The sequence below is a fragment of the Salmo salar genome, chromosome ssa02, assembly GCF_905237065.1.
Source record: "Salmo salar chromosome ssa02, Ssal_v3.1, whole genome shotgun sequence".
In the NCBI taxonomy this organism is placed as follows: Eukaryota; Metazoa; Chordata; class Actinopteri; order Salmoniformes; family Salmonidae; genus Salmo; species Salmo salar.
In genome coordinates, this window is record NC_059443.1 from 26,012,857 (window position 1) to 26,033,771 (window position 20,915).

The 20,915-nt window shown below is 42.8% G+C and overlaps 2 protein-coding genes across 2 annotated transcripts; one reads left to right on the plus strand and one right to left on the minus strand.

Moving 5' to 3' along the window:
* The first annotated feature begins 2,830 nt into the window (after nucleotides 1–2,830).
* On the plus strand, nucleotides 2,831–5,817 carry fxyd7 (FXYD domain containing ion transport regulator 7). Its single transcript, NM_001123727.1, has 6 exons — nucleotides 2,831–2,957; nucleotides 4,014–4,049; nucleotides 4,170–4,244; nucleotides 4,335–4,368; nucleotides 5,188–5,225; nucleotides 5,308–5,817. The coding sequence occupies exons 1-6, from the start codon at nucleotides 2,942–2,944 to the stop codon at nucleotides 5,325–5,327; spliced, it is 219 nt and encodes a 72-aa protein (NP_001117199.1). The 5' UTR covers nucleotides 2,831–2,941; the 3' UTR covers nucleotides 5,328–5,817.
* Nucleotides 5,818–7,742: 1,925 nt separating this feature from the next.
* On the minus strand, nucleotides 7,743–15,163 carry LOC106578294 (NF-kappa-B inhibitor delta). The gene is made up of 11 exons (XM_014156969.2): nucleotides 14,596–15,163; nucleotides 11,378–11,539; nucleotides 11,007–11,248; nucleotides 10,650–10,867; nucleotides 10,361–10,466; nucleotides 10,073–10,219; nucleotides 9,909–9,960; nucleotides 9,614–9,780; nucleotides 9,201–9,317; nucleotides 8,798–8,962; nucleotides 7,743–8,700 (listed from the first exon to the last, which is right to left on the minus strand). Exons 1-11 carry the CDS (start codon nucleotides 14,609–14,611, stop codon nucleotides 8,629–8,631), a joined length of 1,464 nt encoding a protein of 487 aa, XP_014012444.1. The 5' UTR covers nucleotides 14,612–15,163; the 3' UTR covers nucleotides 7,743–8,628.
* Between the last annotated feature and the right edge of the window lie 5,752 nt (nucleotides 15,164–20,915).

A 20,915-nucleotide genomic window follows, 5' to 3' on the forward strand; every position in this document is an offset into this window, starting at 1 on the left:
ACAAGCTGAATTTCTTCAGCCTCCTGAGGTTGAAGAGGCGCTGCTGCACCTTCTTCACCATGCTGTCTGTGTGGGTGGACCATTTCAGTTTGTCCGTGATGTGTACGCCGAGGAACTTAACTCTCCACCTTCTCCCCTACTGTCCCATCAATTTAGATAGGGGGCTGCTCCCTCTGCTGTTTCCTGAAGTCCACGATCATCTCTTGTTTTGTTGACATTGAGTGTGAGGTTATTTTACTGACACCACACTCCGAGGGCCCTCACCTCCTCCCTGTAGGCCGTCTCATCGTTGTTGGTAATCAAGCCTACCACTGTAGTGTCGTCTGCAAACTTGATGATTGAGTTGGAGGTGTGCATGGCCACGCAGTCATGGGTGAACAGGGAGTACAGGAGAGGACTGAGAACGCACCCTTGTGGCGACCCAGTGTTGAGGATCAGCGGGATGGAGATGTTACCTACCTTCACCACCTGGGGGTGGCCCGTCAGGAAGTCCAGGACCCAGTTGCACAGGGCGGGGTCGAGACCCAGGGTCTCGAGCTTAATGGCGAGTTTGGAGGGTACTATGGTGTTAAATGCTGAGCTGTAATCGATGAACAGCATTCTTACATAGGTATTCCTCTCGTCCAGATGGGTTAGGGTAGTGTGCAGTGTGATTGCGATTGCGTCGTCTGTGGACCTATTGGAGTGGGTCTAGGGTGTCAGGTAGGGTGGAGGTGATATGGTCCTTGACTAGTCTCTCAAAGCACTTCATGATGATGGAAGTGAGTGCTACAGGGCGGTAGTCATTTAGCTCAGTTACCTTAGCTTTCTTGGGAACAGGAACAATGGTGGCCCTCTTGAAGCATGTGGGGACAGCAGACTGGGATAAGGATTGATTGAATATGTCTGTAAACAAACACACCAGACAGCTGGTCTACGCATGCTCTGAGGACTCGGCCGGGAATGCCGTCTGGGCCTGCAGCCTTGTGAGGGTTAACACGTTTAACTGTTTTAGTACCAGGACACCTACACCACTCGATGTCACAGGAAGGCCAAAAAGATCATCATGGACAACAACCACCGAGCCACTGCCTGTTCTCCCCGCTATCATCCAGAAGGTGAGGTCAGTACAGGTGCATCAAAGCGGGGACCGAGAGACTGAAAAACAGCTTCTATCTCAAGGCCATCAGACTGTTAAACAGCCATCACTAACATTGAGTGGCTGTTACCAACATACTGACTCATCTCTAGCCACTTTAATAATGGATTAAATGATGTAATCAATTTATCACTAGCCACTTTATTACCCTACATTACTCATCTCATATGTATATACTGTACGCTAATACCATCTACTGCATCTTGCCATCTTGATGTAATTAAATGTATCACTAGCCACTTTAAACAATGACACTTTATATAATGTTTTCCTACCCCACATTACTCATCTCATATGTATATACTGTACTCTATACCATCTACTGCATCTTGCCATCTTGATGTAATGTATCACTAGCACTTTAAACAATGCCACTTCATATAATGTTTTCATACCCTATATTACTCATCTCATATGTATATACTGTACTCTATACCATCTACTGCATCTTGCCATCTTGATGTAATGTATCACTAGCCACTTTAAACAATGCCGCTTTGTATGTTTTCATACCCTACATTACTCATCTCATATGTATATACTGTACCCTATACCATCTACTGCATCTTGCCTGCTGTTCGGCCATCACTCATTTATATATTTTTATGTACATATTCGTATTCATTCCTTTACACTTGTGTGTATAAAGCAGTTGTGAATTGTTAGGTTATATGGCTCAGTTGGTAGAGCATGGTGTTTGCAACGCCAGGGTTGTGGGTGCGTTTCCCACGGGGGGCCAGTACGGAGAAAATACATTTTTTTAAATGTATGAAATGTATGCATTCACTACTGTAAGTCGCTCTGGATAAGAGCGTCTGCTAAATGACTAAAATGTAAAATGTAAATATTACTTGTTAGATATTACTGCATGGTCGGAACTAGAAGCACAAGCATTTCGCTACACTTGCATTAACACCTGCTAACCATGTGTATGTGAAAAATAAATTTGATTTGATTTTGAATAGTGACAGATTTATTTCCTCCATCTAGGGAAGTGGCGACAATTGAAAGAAGAGGGGGGTTGACTGCATAAGATAAACCTTTTTATCATCCCATTAGGAAAATACTTGAAATCATAACAATTCCCATTTGAAATTATAAGAATTCTCCTAAATGCACTTGGTCACTCAAATATAGGCTAACTAAGGCGTTCCTTGTGAAATAATGTAGCTTATTAAACTGGAGTAAAATTATTGCATAAAAGATCACATGCATTTTCTGCCTATACCACCACCAGGGACTTGTAGATGTTTTTTTCTTTACTATACATTTACTCTGTGTATTTTTATATAGATGAGAAGACGGGAATTCCTTTGTGCACAGCCTCTCCCTTGTTGCTCTGTTGCTAGGGGTATCTTCTCTCCTCGTGCCGCATTACAGGAGAGACGCGCCAATGGGAGAGACCTGTTAGCGCATTCCTCCCCTCGCAGTTTCCCACGCCTCCTCGGGACATAATGATAATAGGCTACTCGAGTGCAGTAGAAAACCATCCGCATTGGCAGGCACATTTTTTTTCTTCACACGGTCTTTGGGGGATACCTCAGTAGACTGAGGCTGCAGTGTTGAATAACCTATAACCGAATGCAGTGCCTGTGCATCACCACCAGAGGACCCCCCCCATGCCTTCCAAGTGTTGGTGCGATTTACTTTATTGAGCCGCAGTTTTCTTTATTTTCTTCCCATCCTACTCCACACACCTCAAAAGTGCGCGTCTTCCCATTTTCTGTCCGCTGACCTGAAAACCTGCATCGGGGCGCAAGAGAGACTCAGCAGACAAAGACCCAGTATATCCACACTGCAGTCATGGCAACTGAAGGAGGTTTGTCTTCTGAATGTAGCCTATGCTAGAGCGTCTTTAAATTTAAAAAGACCAAAACAATTGAAACTACATAGTGATTTTCATAATGTTTTTGTTGTTCTTCAGTTCAGTGTTTTATGTACAGGTTTTTTTGCTCAGGCTGTTCTTGCACATCAATTATTTAGGCTAAGCTTGCTCCTAGACTCATCCCATCAATTTCTAATTCATGGAATTGATGAACAAGTGGTGCATTGCTGCTAGAGCGCAATTACAGGCTAGGCTACTTTCCCCATGTTTTGATCCATTTCCATTTAATATATGAACATATTGCTTATTATTTTTCTAATTACGTAATACTCAGCGTCTTTTTTGTAAATTAATAGTTTTCTTATCATTTGTGAATGGTTGTGTTGGCTTGCCCATCAGGGTGCAAGAGGGGAGGGGTAGTGTGCTGGGGAGAAGTTGAAAGCGCCAACTTAGCCATTACATAAAGTGGGGGTTCAGCAACATAAATCCGCATTGTCGACGCTCTGTTTAATAAGTGCTGCCAAGATGATCTTATAGCCTACTGCTCGTTCGTTAAAGTCAAGAGATAGCGTATTTACTTGAACTATGGCTGGGAGCTCTCATCTGAAGATATTGGAGAACAGTTCAGCACCAGGGGTGTGGACAGCACTTTAGTGTATAAAATAAAATATTGTACTAACAATTATTAGGATTGTTCTATTTTTGAACACATCCGATATGGATAATCGATACATGCAACTTACTTTCAACGCTATCATTAGTATGCCAACTTAGAATTAGTGATTAATACGAGAGCAAAATCTGTCCACATTAGGCTACTCATATTTCGACGTTTTTCCAAAACCGGTCTAGTTCTGCTGTCCATGGTGCTGTACCGACTCCCATCCAAAAAGGGCGTTCCCATGAGCTTGGACTCGGGCTATTGGCTGTTCACTTCCCCAGCACTGCAAGATTCTGCCGTCTTTTATAACTTACATTACATAATGTTAGAACCTTGTTATTAGGCCTAATGTGGATGATTCTGATTAATAATTTGTGTTTTCTGTACAGAATTGATGTTTCATGATCAAAGTGACTTTGAATATGGTGAGTGAATTCATCCGAATGGATTCATTTGTTATTTGAGTCACACCATACATGGCATGTGAGTTGTACCATGTAACTACTACAAATGGTCATGATTATAGATTTTTTTTGTGGTTTCAGATTATGAGACACTTCGAACTACAGGGGTCATCATTGGTGTGATCTTGTTTGTGTCTGGTATCCTAATAGCTCTTAGTAAGTATACTTCCACACACACCACCTAGTCCATCACATGCTCACCCGTAACTCTCTGAAGGTTGCTGTAACTTTTCATCTCTTCAACAGGTAAAAAACTCACATGCTCAAAATCGTCTTCCAAGTAAGAGTTTGTACATGGCTTGGCAGTTGCTCCGCCTGTGCATGTGGAATGCATCAGACTTTGGAAGAGGAGTCCCCACCAAATACAGGATGGCTTTACTAATACTATTTTACTGTTACCATGTCTGTTGTTTCCTCCTCTCTCCCCTCCCACAGTGGAGCCCATGTCTGAATGCTGCCTATTGGTTAAGATATTACAGTCCCGCCCTCCCTCCCTAAATCCAACAACACCCCCCAGCCATTCAACTAATTAAGCAGTCACCCTTATACAGAGCATCATATTACAGTCAAATGTCTCAAGATAGTCTAGTAGTCTAACTCTGTGCCATCTTTGACATTTTTGAAAATCAAGTGTTCTTGTCAACCAAACAATATTAAGGAAATGTCCTGCATTAGGACCCCTGGTTGAGAATGGGGGCCGTTGTTGCATGGGTTGGCAGTGTGGGTGGATGGCCTCAAAGAGTGTATGTTTACAGCCAATGGCATGCTGACCCAGTCTCTCCCTCTCCCCTACCCTTTGAGAGAGGACACCGATTGGGAAGATCCTGACAAATCTCTGCATTTTGCCCCAAATTGAATTCTGTGATTGTCAAAGCTTTGTGGTCACAGCCCCTTCTGTGCATGGATACAGTTGACCTAATCCGTCTAAAATACCTTCTCTTTGGTCAGAACACACATGATCTTGGTTACGTTGTGGTTGTTTCCACAAAGCTTTGAGGTGAACTGAACTGTCTAAACTATCCAGGATTGCTTCCTTTAATTCCCTTTCTCTCCTTGTGTCAGAGTGAATAACTGTCTTCTCTTGTCTTCTCGTCTTCAGCTCTAATCCAGCAGGCACCCAAATACCAAAGACAGAGGGTAAGCCACCATGGGAGGGAGGTAGGTAGGGAGGGAGAGAGAGAGAGAAATAACACACTCTGTCCTCTATCTTGTGTTGCAGTGCCTCCTCAAACAGTATAGATGAAGTGTGCATGGAGGCGAGGGAGAGTCATCATGGGAGGTGCTGCAGAGAGAGGCCAACATACATAATAACACACACTCTCACATTTATGGCTGACACACACCAGCGCCCATTGGAACATCAAGTATGGTGCACACCCAGCCCAAGCTGACCAGAAGAATGACTGAATTGTCATTCTTGATTTAAATAAAATGTATATCAAGCCAAGATGAAGATGTTACTCTTAACCGTCTTTGTGACTTGTGTATTAGGTGCTATCAATCTACCTTGCCCAGGAGAGAATGTAAAGTAGCCTTCAGTGCTGATTTGGGGTTTATCCTTACCCCAATCTGCACCAAAAGCACCTAAAAGCAAAAAAACATACCTGGCCCAAGATCAGCTTTCAGGTGCACTGTAAATATATATCATGATGTGGGTAGTGTTGAAACAGAACTGAATGCTGTGCTCTCTCTGTTCCTTGCTTTTGACTTCATACACACCCAAGAAAGTTGATTGCATGTCTCGTTTTACAGTATAGTACTCTCAATACACTTTAGAAATCTACAACTTTATTATCCAGTCGTGAGAGAGGTCTTTTACATTTAGGATTTCACATTGGACCTATTAATAACCTCAAGCATGAATTAAGATATCAAACCAACCCCATTATCCCACTGTGTTTTACTGACGGTTGGCTCGCAATCTATCTGCTGTCATTTGTGATGGCATTAAGTGGATTGCCATGGGTGGTTGTGTTCTAGGTAACAATGAGAAGGATGTCAACCCCATGTCAGATGTTCATTTTACAGCAATTTGAAACAGAAGCAGGAATGAAGTCTCCTATCATTCTCTGGGTTCTGTTAGAGGGTGCCACCAGTATAGTATTGTATGTCAACAGCCTTTTTCTTTCTCCTAATGCATTTTAAGTTATATTGTACGAGTAGAATCATTCAAAGCACTAAAAAGGTATTACCTTGGGTTGAAGGAGCGGGCATTTTAAAAGTGTATGAGTTTAAGCTTAATGAAAAGGTCAATACATTAAGATAAGAAGGCACAGTAACTACCTGCAAATAAAATGTCTGTATTATCATTATTTAGAGCTGTTTCTAACTTGCTGAAAGTACAATGTCTGTTTTCTTCAGCTATTTTTATTTACCGGTATGCAGCACTAGTAATGCCTGCTACTGAGCCAGTGGCGTGATTCTCACCAGAGCTAACCAATAAGACAGCTGCTGCAATAAAAATCACCCTGTATACAATGGTCTTATTGATTTATTGTTTACAGTTATTTCCCATATCTTTTAATCTGAACCTTGATCAATACATACATGTGGATTTAAATAGAGTATAAAATAGATGACAAATAGAGATATTTGAAGAACAGATTTAATTCCAGCGTTACGTTTAGGCAATTCAGTTAATCAGAAGGATACATTCAGAGAAAAGTAACAGCAGTACTACACTGTTACAAACTGTCAAAGTAGACCCAAGCAGCCAAAATCACCAGATTCTCTAGTGCCATTTTTAAACGATAACATTAGTTATTCTCCCTCATGTTAACTCACGTATGATTTAGACCTAGGAACACATAAAGACATCTCTGTAAGACTGCCCAGGTTCCAAAACTAGGGGAAATCCCATTCAAGTCTGGGGAAATGTTGTCATATCTCCAATGAGATGTTTTATTTTATTGTATTTTCTATGCCACTTACAATGATAAAGTGGCATATTCACTACAACAATATTTTAAAGGGAACATGCATGCTACCTCATTGGAGATTAAATATAAAAATAAAACAGTCATAAAAGGTAGATGAGTAAGTGATGGATGTTTTCTTGTCACCACAAAACATGTGGTATTTTCAATCATGAGTCATGTTTGAAAATACCTGATTACTTTAAGGTGAAACGAGTCATAACTGAAATACTCCTCCTATAATGCCCTTTAAGAAATAAATACTACTGGTACTACATTGTATACACTGTTGATATGTTATATAATATTATATAGCATGTGTGGTCAATATCAACATATTCCCTTTACACAGTAAATGTAAAATGTTCTTTCCATAAGTCATAGTATGAATGAGACAATATACAGTGGTGTAAAGTACTTAAAGTAAAAATACTTTAAAGTACTACGTTTTTTTTGGGTATCTGTACTTTACTTTACTATTCATATTTTTGACTACTTTTACTTCACTACATTCCTAAAGAAAATAATGTACTTTTTACTCCATACATTATCTCTGACAACCAAACATACTTGTTACATTTTGACAGGGAAATGGTCCAATTCACGCACTTATCAAAAGAACATCCCTGGTCATCCCTACTGCCTCTGATCTAGCGGACTCACTTAACACAAATGAGTGTTGTAGTGTGCCCCTGGCTATCTGTAAATTAAAAAAGATAAAAAATATTGTGCTGTCTGGTTTGCATAATATAAGGATTTGATACTTAAGTACATTTCAGAATTCCATTTACTTTTGGTACTTAAGTATATTTAAAACCAAATACTTTTACACTTTTACTAAAGTCATATTTTACTGGGTGACTTTCACTTTTAGTTGAGTCATTTTCTATTAAGGTATCTTTACTTTTACTCAAGTATGACTTTTGAGTACTTTTTCCACCAATGACAATATATTAGCTATTCAATGAGTGCTGTGAGTATATCAAATATAAAAAGAAAAGACCTAGTTAAGTTATAAAAGACATTGAAAGCATGAGCACAATGGTACACTGTGTCACATGCTTAGTGAAACAACAACCACCTTTCAACAAACCAATATGATTTCTGACCATGGTGGGAAGTTTTGACAAGAGAATGAGTGGGGGCGGTGGCCCAGAAACCCTTCTCAGATATACCTCTAAGGAGGGCTTCCCGGCTGGGGGGGTACTCACACAATGAGTCTGGGCAGCTTTGAATATAACGTAAACGATTTCATAGAAATCAAGGTTGTACTGAGTGACAGTAATGTCAGGGGGGACTGGAATACCACCTGTTACCACTGCTCATTGCTAGCTATCATTAAACAAAAACAATAGCTGCCCATTAAGCTAGAAAAATACATAAACGCCATTGCTAACTGAATTCAGATAGGGACCAAAATCATGTCAATCAAACATATAGTTTCAAAGTGAATGCTCTAGTATATATTAGAGATTCGCAGTGTTTGAAAATCCTCACATGAAGATACGCTAGAATCCCTCCCTGTTGGAAGTACAGATGTCTGGATTCAACCTACAGTACAGACCTTCAGTACTTCATCTGAAAAGAGGTGGAGGGATACACAGGGACATAAAAAGTAGTCCGGGTCACTCTTGGTCCTGTAAGGACATTACACGTCGACGAGAGGAAGCACTTCGCTTCTTCAGGATGAGCTTGAGCTGAAAACAGACGGGACAGGAATAGGTGAGCTGAGATTATATGAATGAAACAAAATGGCCATTTGCAGTCTGTCTGTCTGTCTGTCTGACTGCTCACCTGTTCCCCGTGGGGTCCACTCTGCAGCAGGTGTGCAGGCTGGTCGTTCTCCAGGTTGCGGATGCTGGGGTCGGCCCCTCTGCTCAGCAGCAGCCTCAGCATCTCCTCCTGGTGTGGGTTGCCATGGAGACCAGCAGCCATGTGCAGTGCGGTATGACCATGGGCCTGCCGGTGAGGAGTTAAAGGGAATCATGAAGCTGTGAGTATTGACCAACACTAAGGCAATAATTAGATATGCACACACTGTCGATGAGTCTCCCTTTCTTTTCACTCTTTTCCTTTCACCTTTTCACACACTGCTGAAGATGTTATGCCTCTCCTTTCTCTTTTCATGGAGTCTCTCAGGACACAGGTCAGTTTCTCTACACCTTTCAAGAGCGGACAATCTCACAGCAGCACTGACCTTCATGTTGACAAAGTCCCTCATGTTGTCCAGGGGGGTCTTCAGCAGATGGCGAACCAGCTGGATGTTCCCCTCCTTCACAGCCAGGTGAAGAACAGTCTTGTTACTTTTGATTTCCTGGAAACAGAGGAAAACACTGTATGAAGCCTCCAAAGGAAACTGCAATGCGCCGAAAGTGAGGAAAATATTCAAAACCCATCATAGATTTTTGCAGGTGTGAGGTTGGGTAGACAAAAAGCTGACTAATAGCTCCAGATTTGATAAATTTTCTACCAAAACGAACCATACCATTCCCTTGGGAGGACGGAGGTATAGATGGTGTTTTCTACTTATTGAGTACTGGCACCTCTTATAGAGCACTGGCTCTAAAATACTAACTCTGGTAGGTTACATTTAAGTAGTGCATTCAGTACCTGGCTGGTCAGGGAGGCTCCGGTGTTGAGTAGCATCTGCAGCCAGGAGAGCTTCTCCTCTGCCAGGGCATGGAGGCTGGCATCACCCAGCCCCGTGGAGGAGAGGGAGGAGAGAGTCTTCAAGGTGCCACTGTGGGAGATGGCTGCACAGTGCAGAGGAGTCAGACCTGAGACAGGAGTGGGGAAATAGTTTATTCTATTGTTGTTACTTATTCTGTTGTCTTACTATATCATTTGTCAGATGTCTTTTGAGTAATGGTTGTGTTCTTCTCATTTGACATAAGTTGGATGTTACCTTCAAAATTGCGAGCCTCCAGGTTCACTCCAGGCCCAATGGAGAGAATAACCTACAAATACAGATCCAAAGATTGAAAATGGTTATTCACATCATTCTGTTATTTATCTAGATTGAGCCCTAACAGATGAGAACTTTGGTTGAAGGCAGTGCTGCTGGTTTACCTGCATAACCCTGGGGAAGCCATAAGTGGCAGCAAGATGAAGTGCTGTTTGACCTTTGACATCACAGGCATTTATATCCGCCCCTAAAGACAACAGATCCTGGACGATTTCCGGATGGTTAGCAGTCACCGCCACCAGCAAAGCAGTCTGGGATACAGGAGGGGGGGGGAATGCTATTAAACTAAGGCTCACTATGTATGGCATCCACACATTTATTTTAGAGGAAGCATCTCATTTGGGTTGAACTCAATCCTGTGTTCTCTAAAGAAGTGTCTTCTTGGTGCATACCTTCCCCTTGTGTTCCTTGGAGTCTAGCCTGCCCAGCTCAGCAAGCCTCTCTGCTGCAGCGAATGCATACTCCCTCAGGCCCTTGGCTGTATAGATATGCAGAATCCTGACAAGACAAGACAATGTGACAAATTGGTTTCAGGTGACACCTACAGTCGAAAATGTTGTAAAGTCTCATGAGCCATAAGACACTTTAATTTTTAGTTGCCAAGTTTCTCTTAACATTTTCTCAAACTTAGTCATGTCTACTTTCTCAACATCAGGTCACAAGCTGATCACACACACTTACGTGTCTCCGTCGTCATCCTGCCAGGTGGTTCTGCTGTAGTCCATCCCTCTGAGGAACATCCTGGCTTCCTCCAGCTTAGAGACATCCATCTGGCCACTAAACACCTGCTGGACAGGTTCTGTGGGGCCCAGGGCCCCCGACGACCAGGAGAAGATAGCGGTCTGCAGGGGCCCAGAAGGAACCAAACTAGACACAGCCTCGGTCACTGGACACTCCGTCTGTAAAGGTAAAATATTGGTATCATCATAAATGCTATAGCACATACTGTTCATGTACTAAATAGCACGTGAACAACAAGTAGTCAAAATGATGATGTAATGTCAAATTGCTTCTGTTGGAGAAACCAGTCCTCCTTACATAATGCTGAGGCATCCTGGTGTCTGGGTAGTCCTGAATCTGCTGTGTGTTGTAGCTGGAGGCCATCTGAGGGCTGTAGGCCGGAGTATGGCTGTAGTCCATTGAGGAGGATGGGCTGGAGAAGTAATTGTTCCCCATAGGGGAGAATGGACCTTCCTGTATGGCCGAGAGGGGTTGGTGCTCATTCATAGGACCCCATCTCTCATACCCCACTGCCATGTCTGAGTAGCTGCTGGCTACACCTGGGAGGGTCACAAGTTAACCCATCTGTCAATGTCAATGGAAAAGTATTTGAATAATTTGACAATGTATTTGACCCAGGTCTGGTTGGGTTGCAAAGGGCTTACATGGGTGCTTCAAGCAGTACTCACTTGTTGAGGTAGACTTCTCTGGTGTTGACACTTGTTGGGAGAGGACAGTGGCAGTGGAGACACCGGTACTGGTTGTTGCCGTCGAGGAGGTTTCCCTCTTCCTCTTCTGCTCCAGGAGTTTCTTCACTGTGGGAAGAGTGTAACACGGCTTCTCCTTCGGTGCTGTGGAGACAAAGGTGATGTTGCAATGAAAGATCTTTGGTGGATAGTCATGAAGTCGACCATGACATTTGTTCTCTATTTGGGTGCTTTTCTACAATGGTCTACTATTCTTATCAGACATGTAGCACATACTGTATGTGCTACACATACTGTACATGTATTACTACAGAGCGACACAGCTAAGGCTCTTGGTATAGTGTTATGACATAATATGAAGTAATGTGGTAATTTTGGATAACGCTTCATTCTTTAGTTTTTGGATTGAAAGGACTGGCAAAAAGAGGCCATTCTCCTCCAGCTCTGTGATTTCCCATGATTCATCTATGATATCATGTTTACTCTTTTTCCCCATCACTTTCTGTTCCATTCAGCAGCCAGAGGAAAGAGAGATAGTGGTGAAAAATATAGGTATCTGAGGTTTCCAGCTTGATATTGCTTGTGTGCAGCAAAACAGGGTAGTTTTTCCTCCAAGTCATCACCCCGCACGTGAAAGACAAAGCGACATTTCCACTGAGGAGCATAAACAGGTAGAGAGAGAGCTCTGAGGTACCTATTCCATTAGGAAAACAGGCTGTGAGGTCAGAACTAACAGATAGATTCAATAGAACCACTACCATGTGGAGGCTTGCCACTACACATTTTCTGTGACTCTTTCCTGTCTAGCTCCGTTACGCTGTCTGTGGTAAACCACAGCACCTTCCTGTCGCTGCTGTGTGTGCCGAGAGCACGTTACAACCCAGAAGTGAAGAGTGAACATATAAACGTGGGCCATGTCTGCTCTGCTGTGTGACTGGGCTGGTACCCATAACATAGTGTCTGACTATTATCATGATGATTCATAAATGTGGTCATGGAGTAGATTGTTTCTCGCAGATATCTCACATCACCTGTCCTTTTCTTGGAAGACAATCAAGCCATAGAAAGGGGGCTTTTTGGGGGGTGAGCCTGAGTTTTTGGTCTAGTTGCAATAACATATTTGAATGCTACAGGAGTCTCATCTATTCCCCAAGGGGGTTCGGTGAACATAGGAAGGAGTGATAAAAACACACTTTTGTAGTGCCATCAACACAGTTTCAGTGGAACGTCAAAATCGCTGACTTGAGAGCGAGAGTATAGTGAATGTCTGGGTGAGGGGTGTGTTGCGTTTTCACTTTACGTATCCCTCTCACAACGAGGAACGTTTGGTATCACTTGAAGCCACTCAAATGGATACAAAGGAGGAACTGCCTTTCTGTTCTGCAGTTGTGGAAACTCCAGAAGTTATTAACATTCAGTTCCTAGTCTCTCTCTTCTCTTGGACTTGAGTTTTACTTCTCTCTCAATTTGTTCCCTCATTTATTTTCTCTTTCCTCAGTTTACTGTCTTGCTGAGTAAGGAATAAAAAACAGACTACTGGCACTTGCATAACTAAAAATAAGATGGGAGATGCCAAGGAATTGTAGCTAAACTAAAATTACACATTACATCAATTACATGTGCAATTTTCATACCTTATAACAATGATTATAAACATTACTGTAAGAGACTCCTATTGTATTATATTATTATTAAAAATGTATTGCTACTACTGTTATAGGCCAAATAAGAATCAATTTGCAAAACTATGACATATTGGTAAAATGAAACTGAAAATGGGTTGTGACCATCTCAAGACTTTATGAGTTCATCTTCATACAATACATCATCAGATACTGTAAAGTGAATCCCCCCACGTCAGTGAATCCCCCTACGTCATTTCTCAACCTTCACCACAGTGTAGGAGGGATGAATACTGATAGAGGGGACGCCTCACAGGGGTGAGAAAGAAAGGGCAGCTCTGGCCACTGGTGCATACTGTAGACAGCAGGTGTGCCTCCCCAAAAATATTCTCATGCAAATATTTGACTAGTAGTGCATCTTGGGGGATAGAATAACCCCCCTACGGATACAGGATAGGCTACAGTCGGGTATTAACCCTTAAATGCAGTCTACTGTCCATGTCCAAAATCAGTCTTTCTTTTAAAACACCCACAGAGAGGGAGAACTGTCCTCAATAGATGTTCTTTGTCACCAAGCAGGCAACAAAGGTCCTAGCTGTAGTCTGTAATATCACCTACATAGTGATGTAGTGCTCTATAATGCACGTGGTACTCTACAAGTCCATTTGAACCGAGTTACAGTACATCATTTGGCAGACACATAATTATATCAGTGCAGAAAGTTCTTTACATCAGCCTATTGCACTAAACATCTTCAAATGTTGATTTTTACAGTTGTCAAAGTTGGGACGTTAGTTAAACGATCCATGACAAGGAGACAGGGCTGCCTGTGATACCCTGTCTGAACGCTGTTGCGATGTAATATTTCAATCGCGGAAACCCCTGGCCATTTAGTCATGCGCGTGGGCGGCGGGGATTCCGACGACCTTTCTGTTTTCTGGCTCAATATGATACGGTGCCGAGCAGAGAAAAGTAATTGAACGTCCTCAATGACTGTGGCAGTGCGTAGACTAATATATTGCATTTAATTGACTAGTATGCTACACTATGCCCGTCGCCGGCAGTGGCACTCTGCGCAAAATCAAGTTCATTATTGCGTTTGTGAAATAGCCTATCCGGATTCCCCCGTCACACCCACCATTAAAAGGTGAACTGAGATGTAGCGAACATGGGCGAGGGTTGAGAGGGTTTCCCCGCTGTCTGTTTTCAATACGCAAAAGTAGGCTATGGTTTTCATAATTGCCTGTAAATGTTGACTTAACGTCTTAATATTAACGTTTTTAATAATCTCACATTAGTTTGATGCACTCAATTGTATGATATGATATAGGCCTACCCACTTTATAACAACCCTCATTTATTTTGAATGTTAGGCTACTTGCCACTTATTAATCAAAACAATGATGTAACTTAGATATTAGGAATGGATGTTCAAAACTGAGCAGCAAGAGAATGTAAAAAATAGCTTTTGATTATCAATGTCACAACATCCGCTATATGATCACAATATTCGTATCTAGGCTTATTAGTAGCCTGCGAGTCAATGTCATAATCATCATCAAAATAATAAACACTCACATTTCTGCCAGTGCATGTCAGAATCCCTTTTTCTTTGCAGCACCTTGTCAGCTCCTCTTGGTCAAAAATATTTGATGTCTCTTCTTCAGGGTTTGAATTCGAAGCGGTTCCTGGTCCTGCTGTAAGTGTCAGACTTGTATGATCTGACTCGTGTGTCTCTTCTGTCACAGGCTCGTTGTAATCTTGCTACTATGTACACACATAACACGTTGCCGGTGACGCCATCTCCATTTCCAACACCACCACGCCCACTATAGTCTGTGAACATTGGGTGCGCAAGAGCACCACATCAAAGCGCAGCGCAACGCTCCACTTGCTCAGAGGTGGAGGGGGGTGGGGGTGTAGACAGAGATAGTATTTGTTATGTTAGACAACTAACTTTCCAGAATATTTTCTGAATTAACAATGTATGTTCTGATTCAAAGTGTGGGGATGATTTTGGCTACCAGGTTACCTTCTAATTTGTTTGTATGTGTTTTGTGTGTGTCAGTGGTGATTTTAGCATGTAAATCTTGGTGGGGCAAAAAGTGGTATGCATGCCAGTAAAGCCGCTACACAACACAACACTAAACATTACATGAATTGCAGTATAACGGTGACAAACTGTGATCACAAACGGCCTACATAAAGCTGTCCCAACAGCAGTCCCAACATCTAACCACTGTTACACCTGGCTATCAGCGGAGCCTTGTCTGGCAGCGAAACAGTTCATTCAGCCTCATTTACTGCCTTAAAAAAACATAGCTGATATGTCTGACTTGCTGAAACCTTAAAAATTAGGTTTCTAATGACAATTGAGATGTACAAACTATGACATAAGGGGACAACAAGCGTCGGAAGCCATGAAGTGCTTTGAAAGGCTGGTCATGGCTCACATCAACAGCATCCTCCCTGACACCCTAGACCCACTCCAATTTGTATACCGCCCCAACAGATCCACAGATGACACAATCTCAATCGAACTCCACACTGCCCTTTCTCACCTGGACAAAAGGAACACCTACGTGAGAATGCTGTTCATCGACTACAGCTCAGCATTCAACACCATAGTACCCACGAAGCTCATCACTAAGCAAAGTACTCTGGGACATAACACCTCACTCTGCAACTGGACCCTGGACTTCCTGACAGGCTGCCCCCAGGTGGTAAGAGTAGGCAACAACACGTCTGCCACGCTGATCCTTAACACTGGGGCCCCTCAGGGGTGTGTACTTAGTACCCTCCTGTATTCCCTGTTCACCCACAACTGCGTGGCCAAACACGACTCCAACACCATCATTAAGTTTGGCAACTGCTCGGCATCTGAACGTAAGGCGCTACAGAGGGTAGTGCGAACGACCCAGTACATCACTGGGGCCAAGCTTCCTGCCATCCAGGACCTATATAATAGGCTGTGTCAGAGGAAAGCCCATAAAATTGTCAGAGACTCCAGTCACCCAAGTTATAGACTGTTTTCTCTGCTACTGCACGGCAAGCGGTACCGGAGCACCAAGTCTAGGACCAAAAGGCTCCTCAACAGCTTCTACCCCCAAGCCATTAGGCTGCTGAACAATTCATAAAAATCGCCACCGGACAATTTACATTGATCCCCCTTGTACACTGCTGCTACTCGCTGTTTGTTTGTTACCTATGCATAGTCACTTCGCCCCCACCTACATGTACAGATTACCTCAACTAGCCTGTACCCCTGCACACTGACTCGGTACCGGTGCCCCCTGAATATAGCCTTGTTATTGTTATTCTTATTGTGTTACTTTTTATTTTAGCCTACTTGGTAAATATTTTCTTCTTCTTGAACTGCACTGTTGGTTAAGGGCTTGTAAGTAAGCATTTCACGGTAAAGTCTACATTTGTTGTATTCGGCACATGTGGCAAATAAAGTTTGATTTGAATTGATAAGAGGCAATCCTTAATTTCGATTAGACATTAATGAGCGAGCTAGGACAGTAGTCAGTATAACTATTTTTTTTAGCACTTTTGAAATGTACAGCGACAGAATTCAGAATATAGACCGTACAGTGTTGTCCCTGTACACCACGTCAGAACCGTAAGATAAATAAAGGGGCATAGAAGCAGACAATGGAAGCTCTTACAATATTCAATGATAACATTTCTCTAAAACAGCTTATAGGCTACATGTGCACCACCAAGTCAGAACAGTAGGCGAAATTAAGAGGGGTAAATATACCAAATTATTAGGGTGAGGCACATGGGCTACTAACAGCTTACTAGAGAACATACACTTAGTATTACTTTCTTAGCTACAGTATACATGTCTCCCTAGCATATTGCATAATTTATGCAGCAGCATACAATACATTTTCGGACACACCTTGTTGTGCTGTGCTCAACAGGAAGGTGGCACGGCAGTCCTTGATGTACACATTTTGTCATCAAAGTCTGGCATTCTCTGAATTTATGGTGCTTTCAAAACAACTGTGAACTCAGAAAAAAACAAGGTTGAATCATGATGATGTCATTGATCTTAAGGTCGTAGCTCTAGAAAGAGGCCAGAGTTACAAATCTGAGTTTTCGCAGTTCAAAGTTGACAGTTGTTTTGAGCACGGCACAAATTATGCTTCATTGACAGCATGGCCAATGTTGAATGTTTATCATTAGAAACTTGGAAAAGAGCTCCTTAATCCCAGATTTGGGACCACATAGCCACTCCACTGAATAGCAGGCTAGTGATTGTTTTGCAATGATTGCAGTTAGCCACGGTCACTGATTCCTTCCAAACCAGTCATTGTTGAATCTATAATTTCTCTTCATTATTTCCCTTCATATGACAAGGATTAAAAAGTAGATTGTTGACTTGATTCATGATGATGACTGCTAGCTAAGATTTGAAAGTGTTTATTTTATTTTTATTTAACCAGACAGGTCAGTTAAAATAAATTCTTAATTACAGCAACGGCCTACACCAGCCAAACCCGGACGACGCTGGGCCAATTGTGCACCTCCCATTGGGCTCTCCCAATCACAGCCATTGTGATACAGTCTGGATTCGAACCAGGGTGTCTGTAATGACAACTCTAGCACTGAGATACAGTGCCTTAAACCACTGCACCACCCGGGAGTTGACATGATCAGTCCAATCAAAGCTACTGTACATACTGTATAATGTCATTTGACGTCATTTTGACTGTGGCCAATGACCTTGAGACTTCTTGGCTGGGCTAGAATTTTCTAGCACTACCCGTAGACTTGGCAGTGACGTGGTGTCTCCGTGAGTGACAGAACACTGAGCAAATCTTGGCGCAACACTCTGTATTTTGTGCTGGCTTTCCCCACCACCGAGAGCACTGAGCTAGGCTGAAACACCTGCATTTTGGAGCTGCCTTACTCAAGAAAACCAAAAAGAGACCATGTTTGAATGCAGCTTTCTTAACTCAATGATATATATATATATATTGTTTATATACACTGCTCAAAAAAATAAAGGGAACACTTAAACAACACAATGTAACTCCAAGTCAATCACACTTCTGTGAAATCAAACTGTCCACTTAGGAAGCAACACTGATTGACAATAAATTTCACATGCTGTTGTGCAAATGGAATAGACAACAGGTGGAAACTATAGGCAATTAGCAAGACACCCCCAATAAAGGAGTGGTTCTGCAGGTGGAGACCACAGACCACTTCTCAGTTCCTATGCTTCCTGGCTGATGTTTTGGTCACTTTTGAATGCTGGCGGTGCTTTCACTCTAGCGGTAGCATGAGACGGAGTCTACAACCCACACAAGTGGCTCAGGTAGTGCAGCTCATCCAGGATGGCACATCAATGCGAGCTGTGGCAAGAAGGTTTGCTGTGTCTGTCAGCGTAGTGTCCAGAGCATGGAGGCGCTACCAGGAGACAGGCCAGTACATCAGGAGACGTGGAGGAGGCCGTAGGAGGGCAACAACCCAGCAGCAGGACCGCTACCTCCGCCTTTGTGCAAGGAGGAGCAGGAGGAGCACTGCCAGAGCCCTGCAAAATGACCTCCAGCAGGCCACAAATGTGCATGTGTCTGCTCAAACGGTCAGAAACAGACTCCATGAGGGTGGTATGAGGGCCCGACGTCCACAGGTGGGGGTTGTGCTTACAGCCCAACACCGTGCAGGACGTTTGGCATTTGCCAGAGATCACCAAGATTGGCAAATTCACCACTGGTGCCCTGTGCTCTTCACAGATGAAAGCAGGTTCACACTGAGCACATGTGACAGACGTGACAGAGTCTGGAGACGCCGTGGAGTCATGGTGTGGGGTGGCATTTCTTTGGGGGGCCGCACAGCCCTCCATGTGCTCGCCAGAGGTAGCCTGACTGCCATTAGGTACCGAGAGGAGATCCTCAGACCCCTTGTGAGACCATATGCTGGTGCGGTTGGCCCTGGGTTCCTCCTAATGCAAAACAATGCTAGACCTCATGTGGCTGGAGTGTGTCAGCAGTTCCTGCAAGAGGAAGGCATTGATGCTATGGACTGGCCCGCCCGTTCCCCAGACCTGAATCCAATTGAGCACATCTGGGACATCATGTCTCGCTCCATCCACCAACGCCACGTTGCACCACAGACTGTCCAGGAGTTGGCGGATGCTTTAGTCCAGGTCTGGGAGGAGATCCCTCAGGAGACCATCCGCCACCTCATCAGGAGCATGTCCAGATGTTGTAGGGAGGTCATACAGGCACGTGGAGGCCACACACACTACTGAGCCTCATTTTGACTTGTTTTAAGGACATTACATCAAAGTTGGATCAGCCTGTAGTGTTGTTTTCCACTTTAATTTTGAGTGTGACTCCAAATCCAGACCTCCATGGGTTGATAAATTGGATTTCCATTGATTATTTTTGTGTGATTTTGTTGTCAGCACATTCAACTATGTAAAGAAAAAAGTATTTAATAAGATTATTTCATTCATTCAGATCTAGGATGTGTTATTTTAGTGTTCCCTTTATTTTTTTGAGCAGTGTACATTGTTTTCAAACTGATATGTGACGTGTTAATGCCAAAATAACATGCAAAACAGGCAAGCCCTCTCATTGGTTTGAGACCAAAGCAGCCAATGAGACTGTTCAATTTGTAATTGTTTTTGCTAAAAATGTGGGGCTCAAAACAGGTGGGGCTCTTACCTGCCCCGAATGACGGGTCGCAACTAGTGTGTGTGTGTGTGGGTGGGGGGGAAGAGGGAGAATAAGAAAGAGATTTCCTTGATGTAGTAGGAATCTTCCTATATGCCATCATCACGGACTACTGTATTATTTAGAAACCTTTAGTTCCTCCTCCTCTCCAGTGCAGCGGTTGGTATCTGCATGCGGAGGAAATCTAACTGAACAGTCTCATTGGCTGCTCCAATGAGAGGAGGGGAATCCAGCATCAAAGCATACACCCACTATTCCTTATCAAACTGATAAGCGTCTACATGCATGCTAGGAAAGACATGAATCTGGCTTGTCTTATTTTAGCACTATGTGTTTATATTGACATTGTGCTAAAATAAGACAAGCCAGATTAATGTGTTTATATTGACATAGTGCTAAAATAAGACAAGCCAGATTCATGTGTTTATATTGACATGTTTAGCATTTCTCATTCATGGTTGAGATCAAGTCCATTTGAACTCAGTTTATTGGGGAAAATAATTAAGTCAGTCATTTATTTGAACAATCTGCATATATTCTTTAATTCAATGGCAATTTGTCTTAGACTGACAAAATCAAAGGGTAATTCAACCCAGACCCTTTAGCCTAGCAGCTCTTGTTAGCTTTTCAGGACAGGACAAAGCCTCCAGCATAGGATTTAATAATTTTTTATACAGCTGATTGTGTTTCTTTGTCCTCATGGAAAGGCTAGGATGCCCTCTAGTGTCTGTTTGATACACTTTAATACACTCACCCCATCTAGTGTAATGCAAGCTCAACTACCACTTTCCTCTGTGTTAGGAGGGCTGAGGAGCAGTCTTGACAAGGACAGCCCATGGAGTCTTTTTAACTTCATGAATTGAATTGAAGTCTTAATTAAGACACATGATAAGTATCATTGGATGGTTTGAACTGTATGGTTTGAAAATAAGGTGGCATCTGTGTAGCCTATCCCAACTCAGACTTTTTAAAGAATATACAACTTTCTATCAGCAAGTTTGTCATGCCCTGACCTGAGAGAGAGGGTTTGTTTGTCTATGTGGTTAGGTCAGGGTGTGGGGTTGGCATTCTATGTGTTATTTTCTATGTTTTGCCCGGGTATGGTTTCCAATCAGAAGCAGGTGTCTATCGTTGTCTCTGATTGGAAGCCATACTTAGGCAGCCTTTTTCCACCTGTGTTTGTGGGATCTTGATTTTGTA

What these genes read in the sequence shown, in the direction of transcription:
- fxyd7 (NM_001123727.1), top strand. An exon ending in TCAAAGTGACTTTGAATATG is followed by an intron (nt 4,050 to 4,169) that starts GTGAGTGAATTC and finishes TTGTGGTTTCAG; the next exon opens with ATTATGAGACACTTCGAACT. An exon ending in CCAAATACCAAAGACAGAGG is followed by an intron (nt 5,226 to 5,307) that starts GTAAGCCACCAT and finishes CTTGTGTTGCAG; the next exon opens with TGCCTCCTCAAACAGTATAG.
- LOC106578294 (XM_014156969.2), bottom strand. An exon ending in AGAGAAGTCTACCTCAACAA is followed by an intron (nt 11,249 to 11,377) that starts GTGAGTACTGCT and finishes TGACCCTCCCAG; the next exon opens with GTGTAGCCAGCAGCTACTCA. An exon ending in CAGGATGACGACGGAGACAC is followed by an intron (nt 10,467 to 10,649) that starts GTAAGTGTGTGT and finishes TTGTCTTGTCAG; the next exon opens with GATTCTGCATATCTATACAG.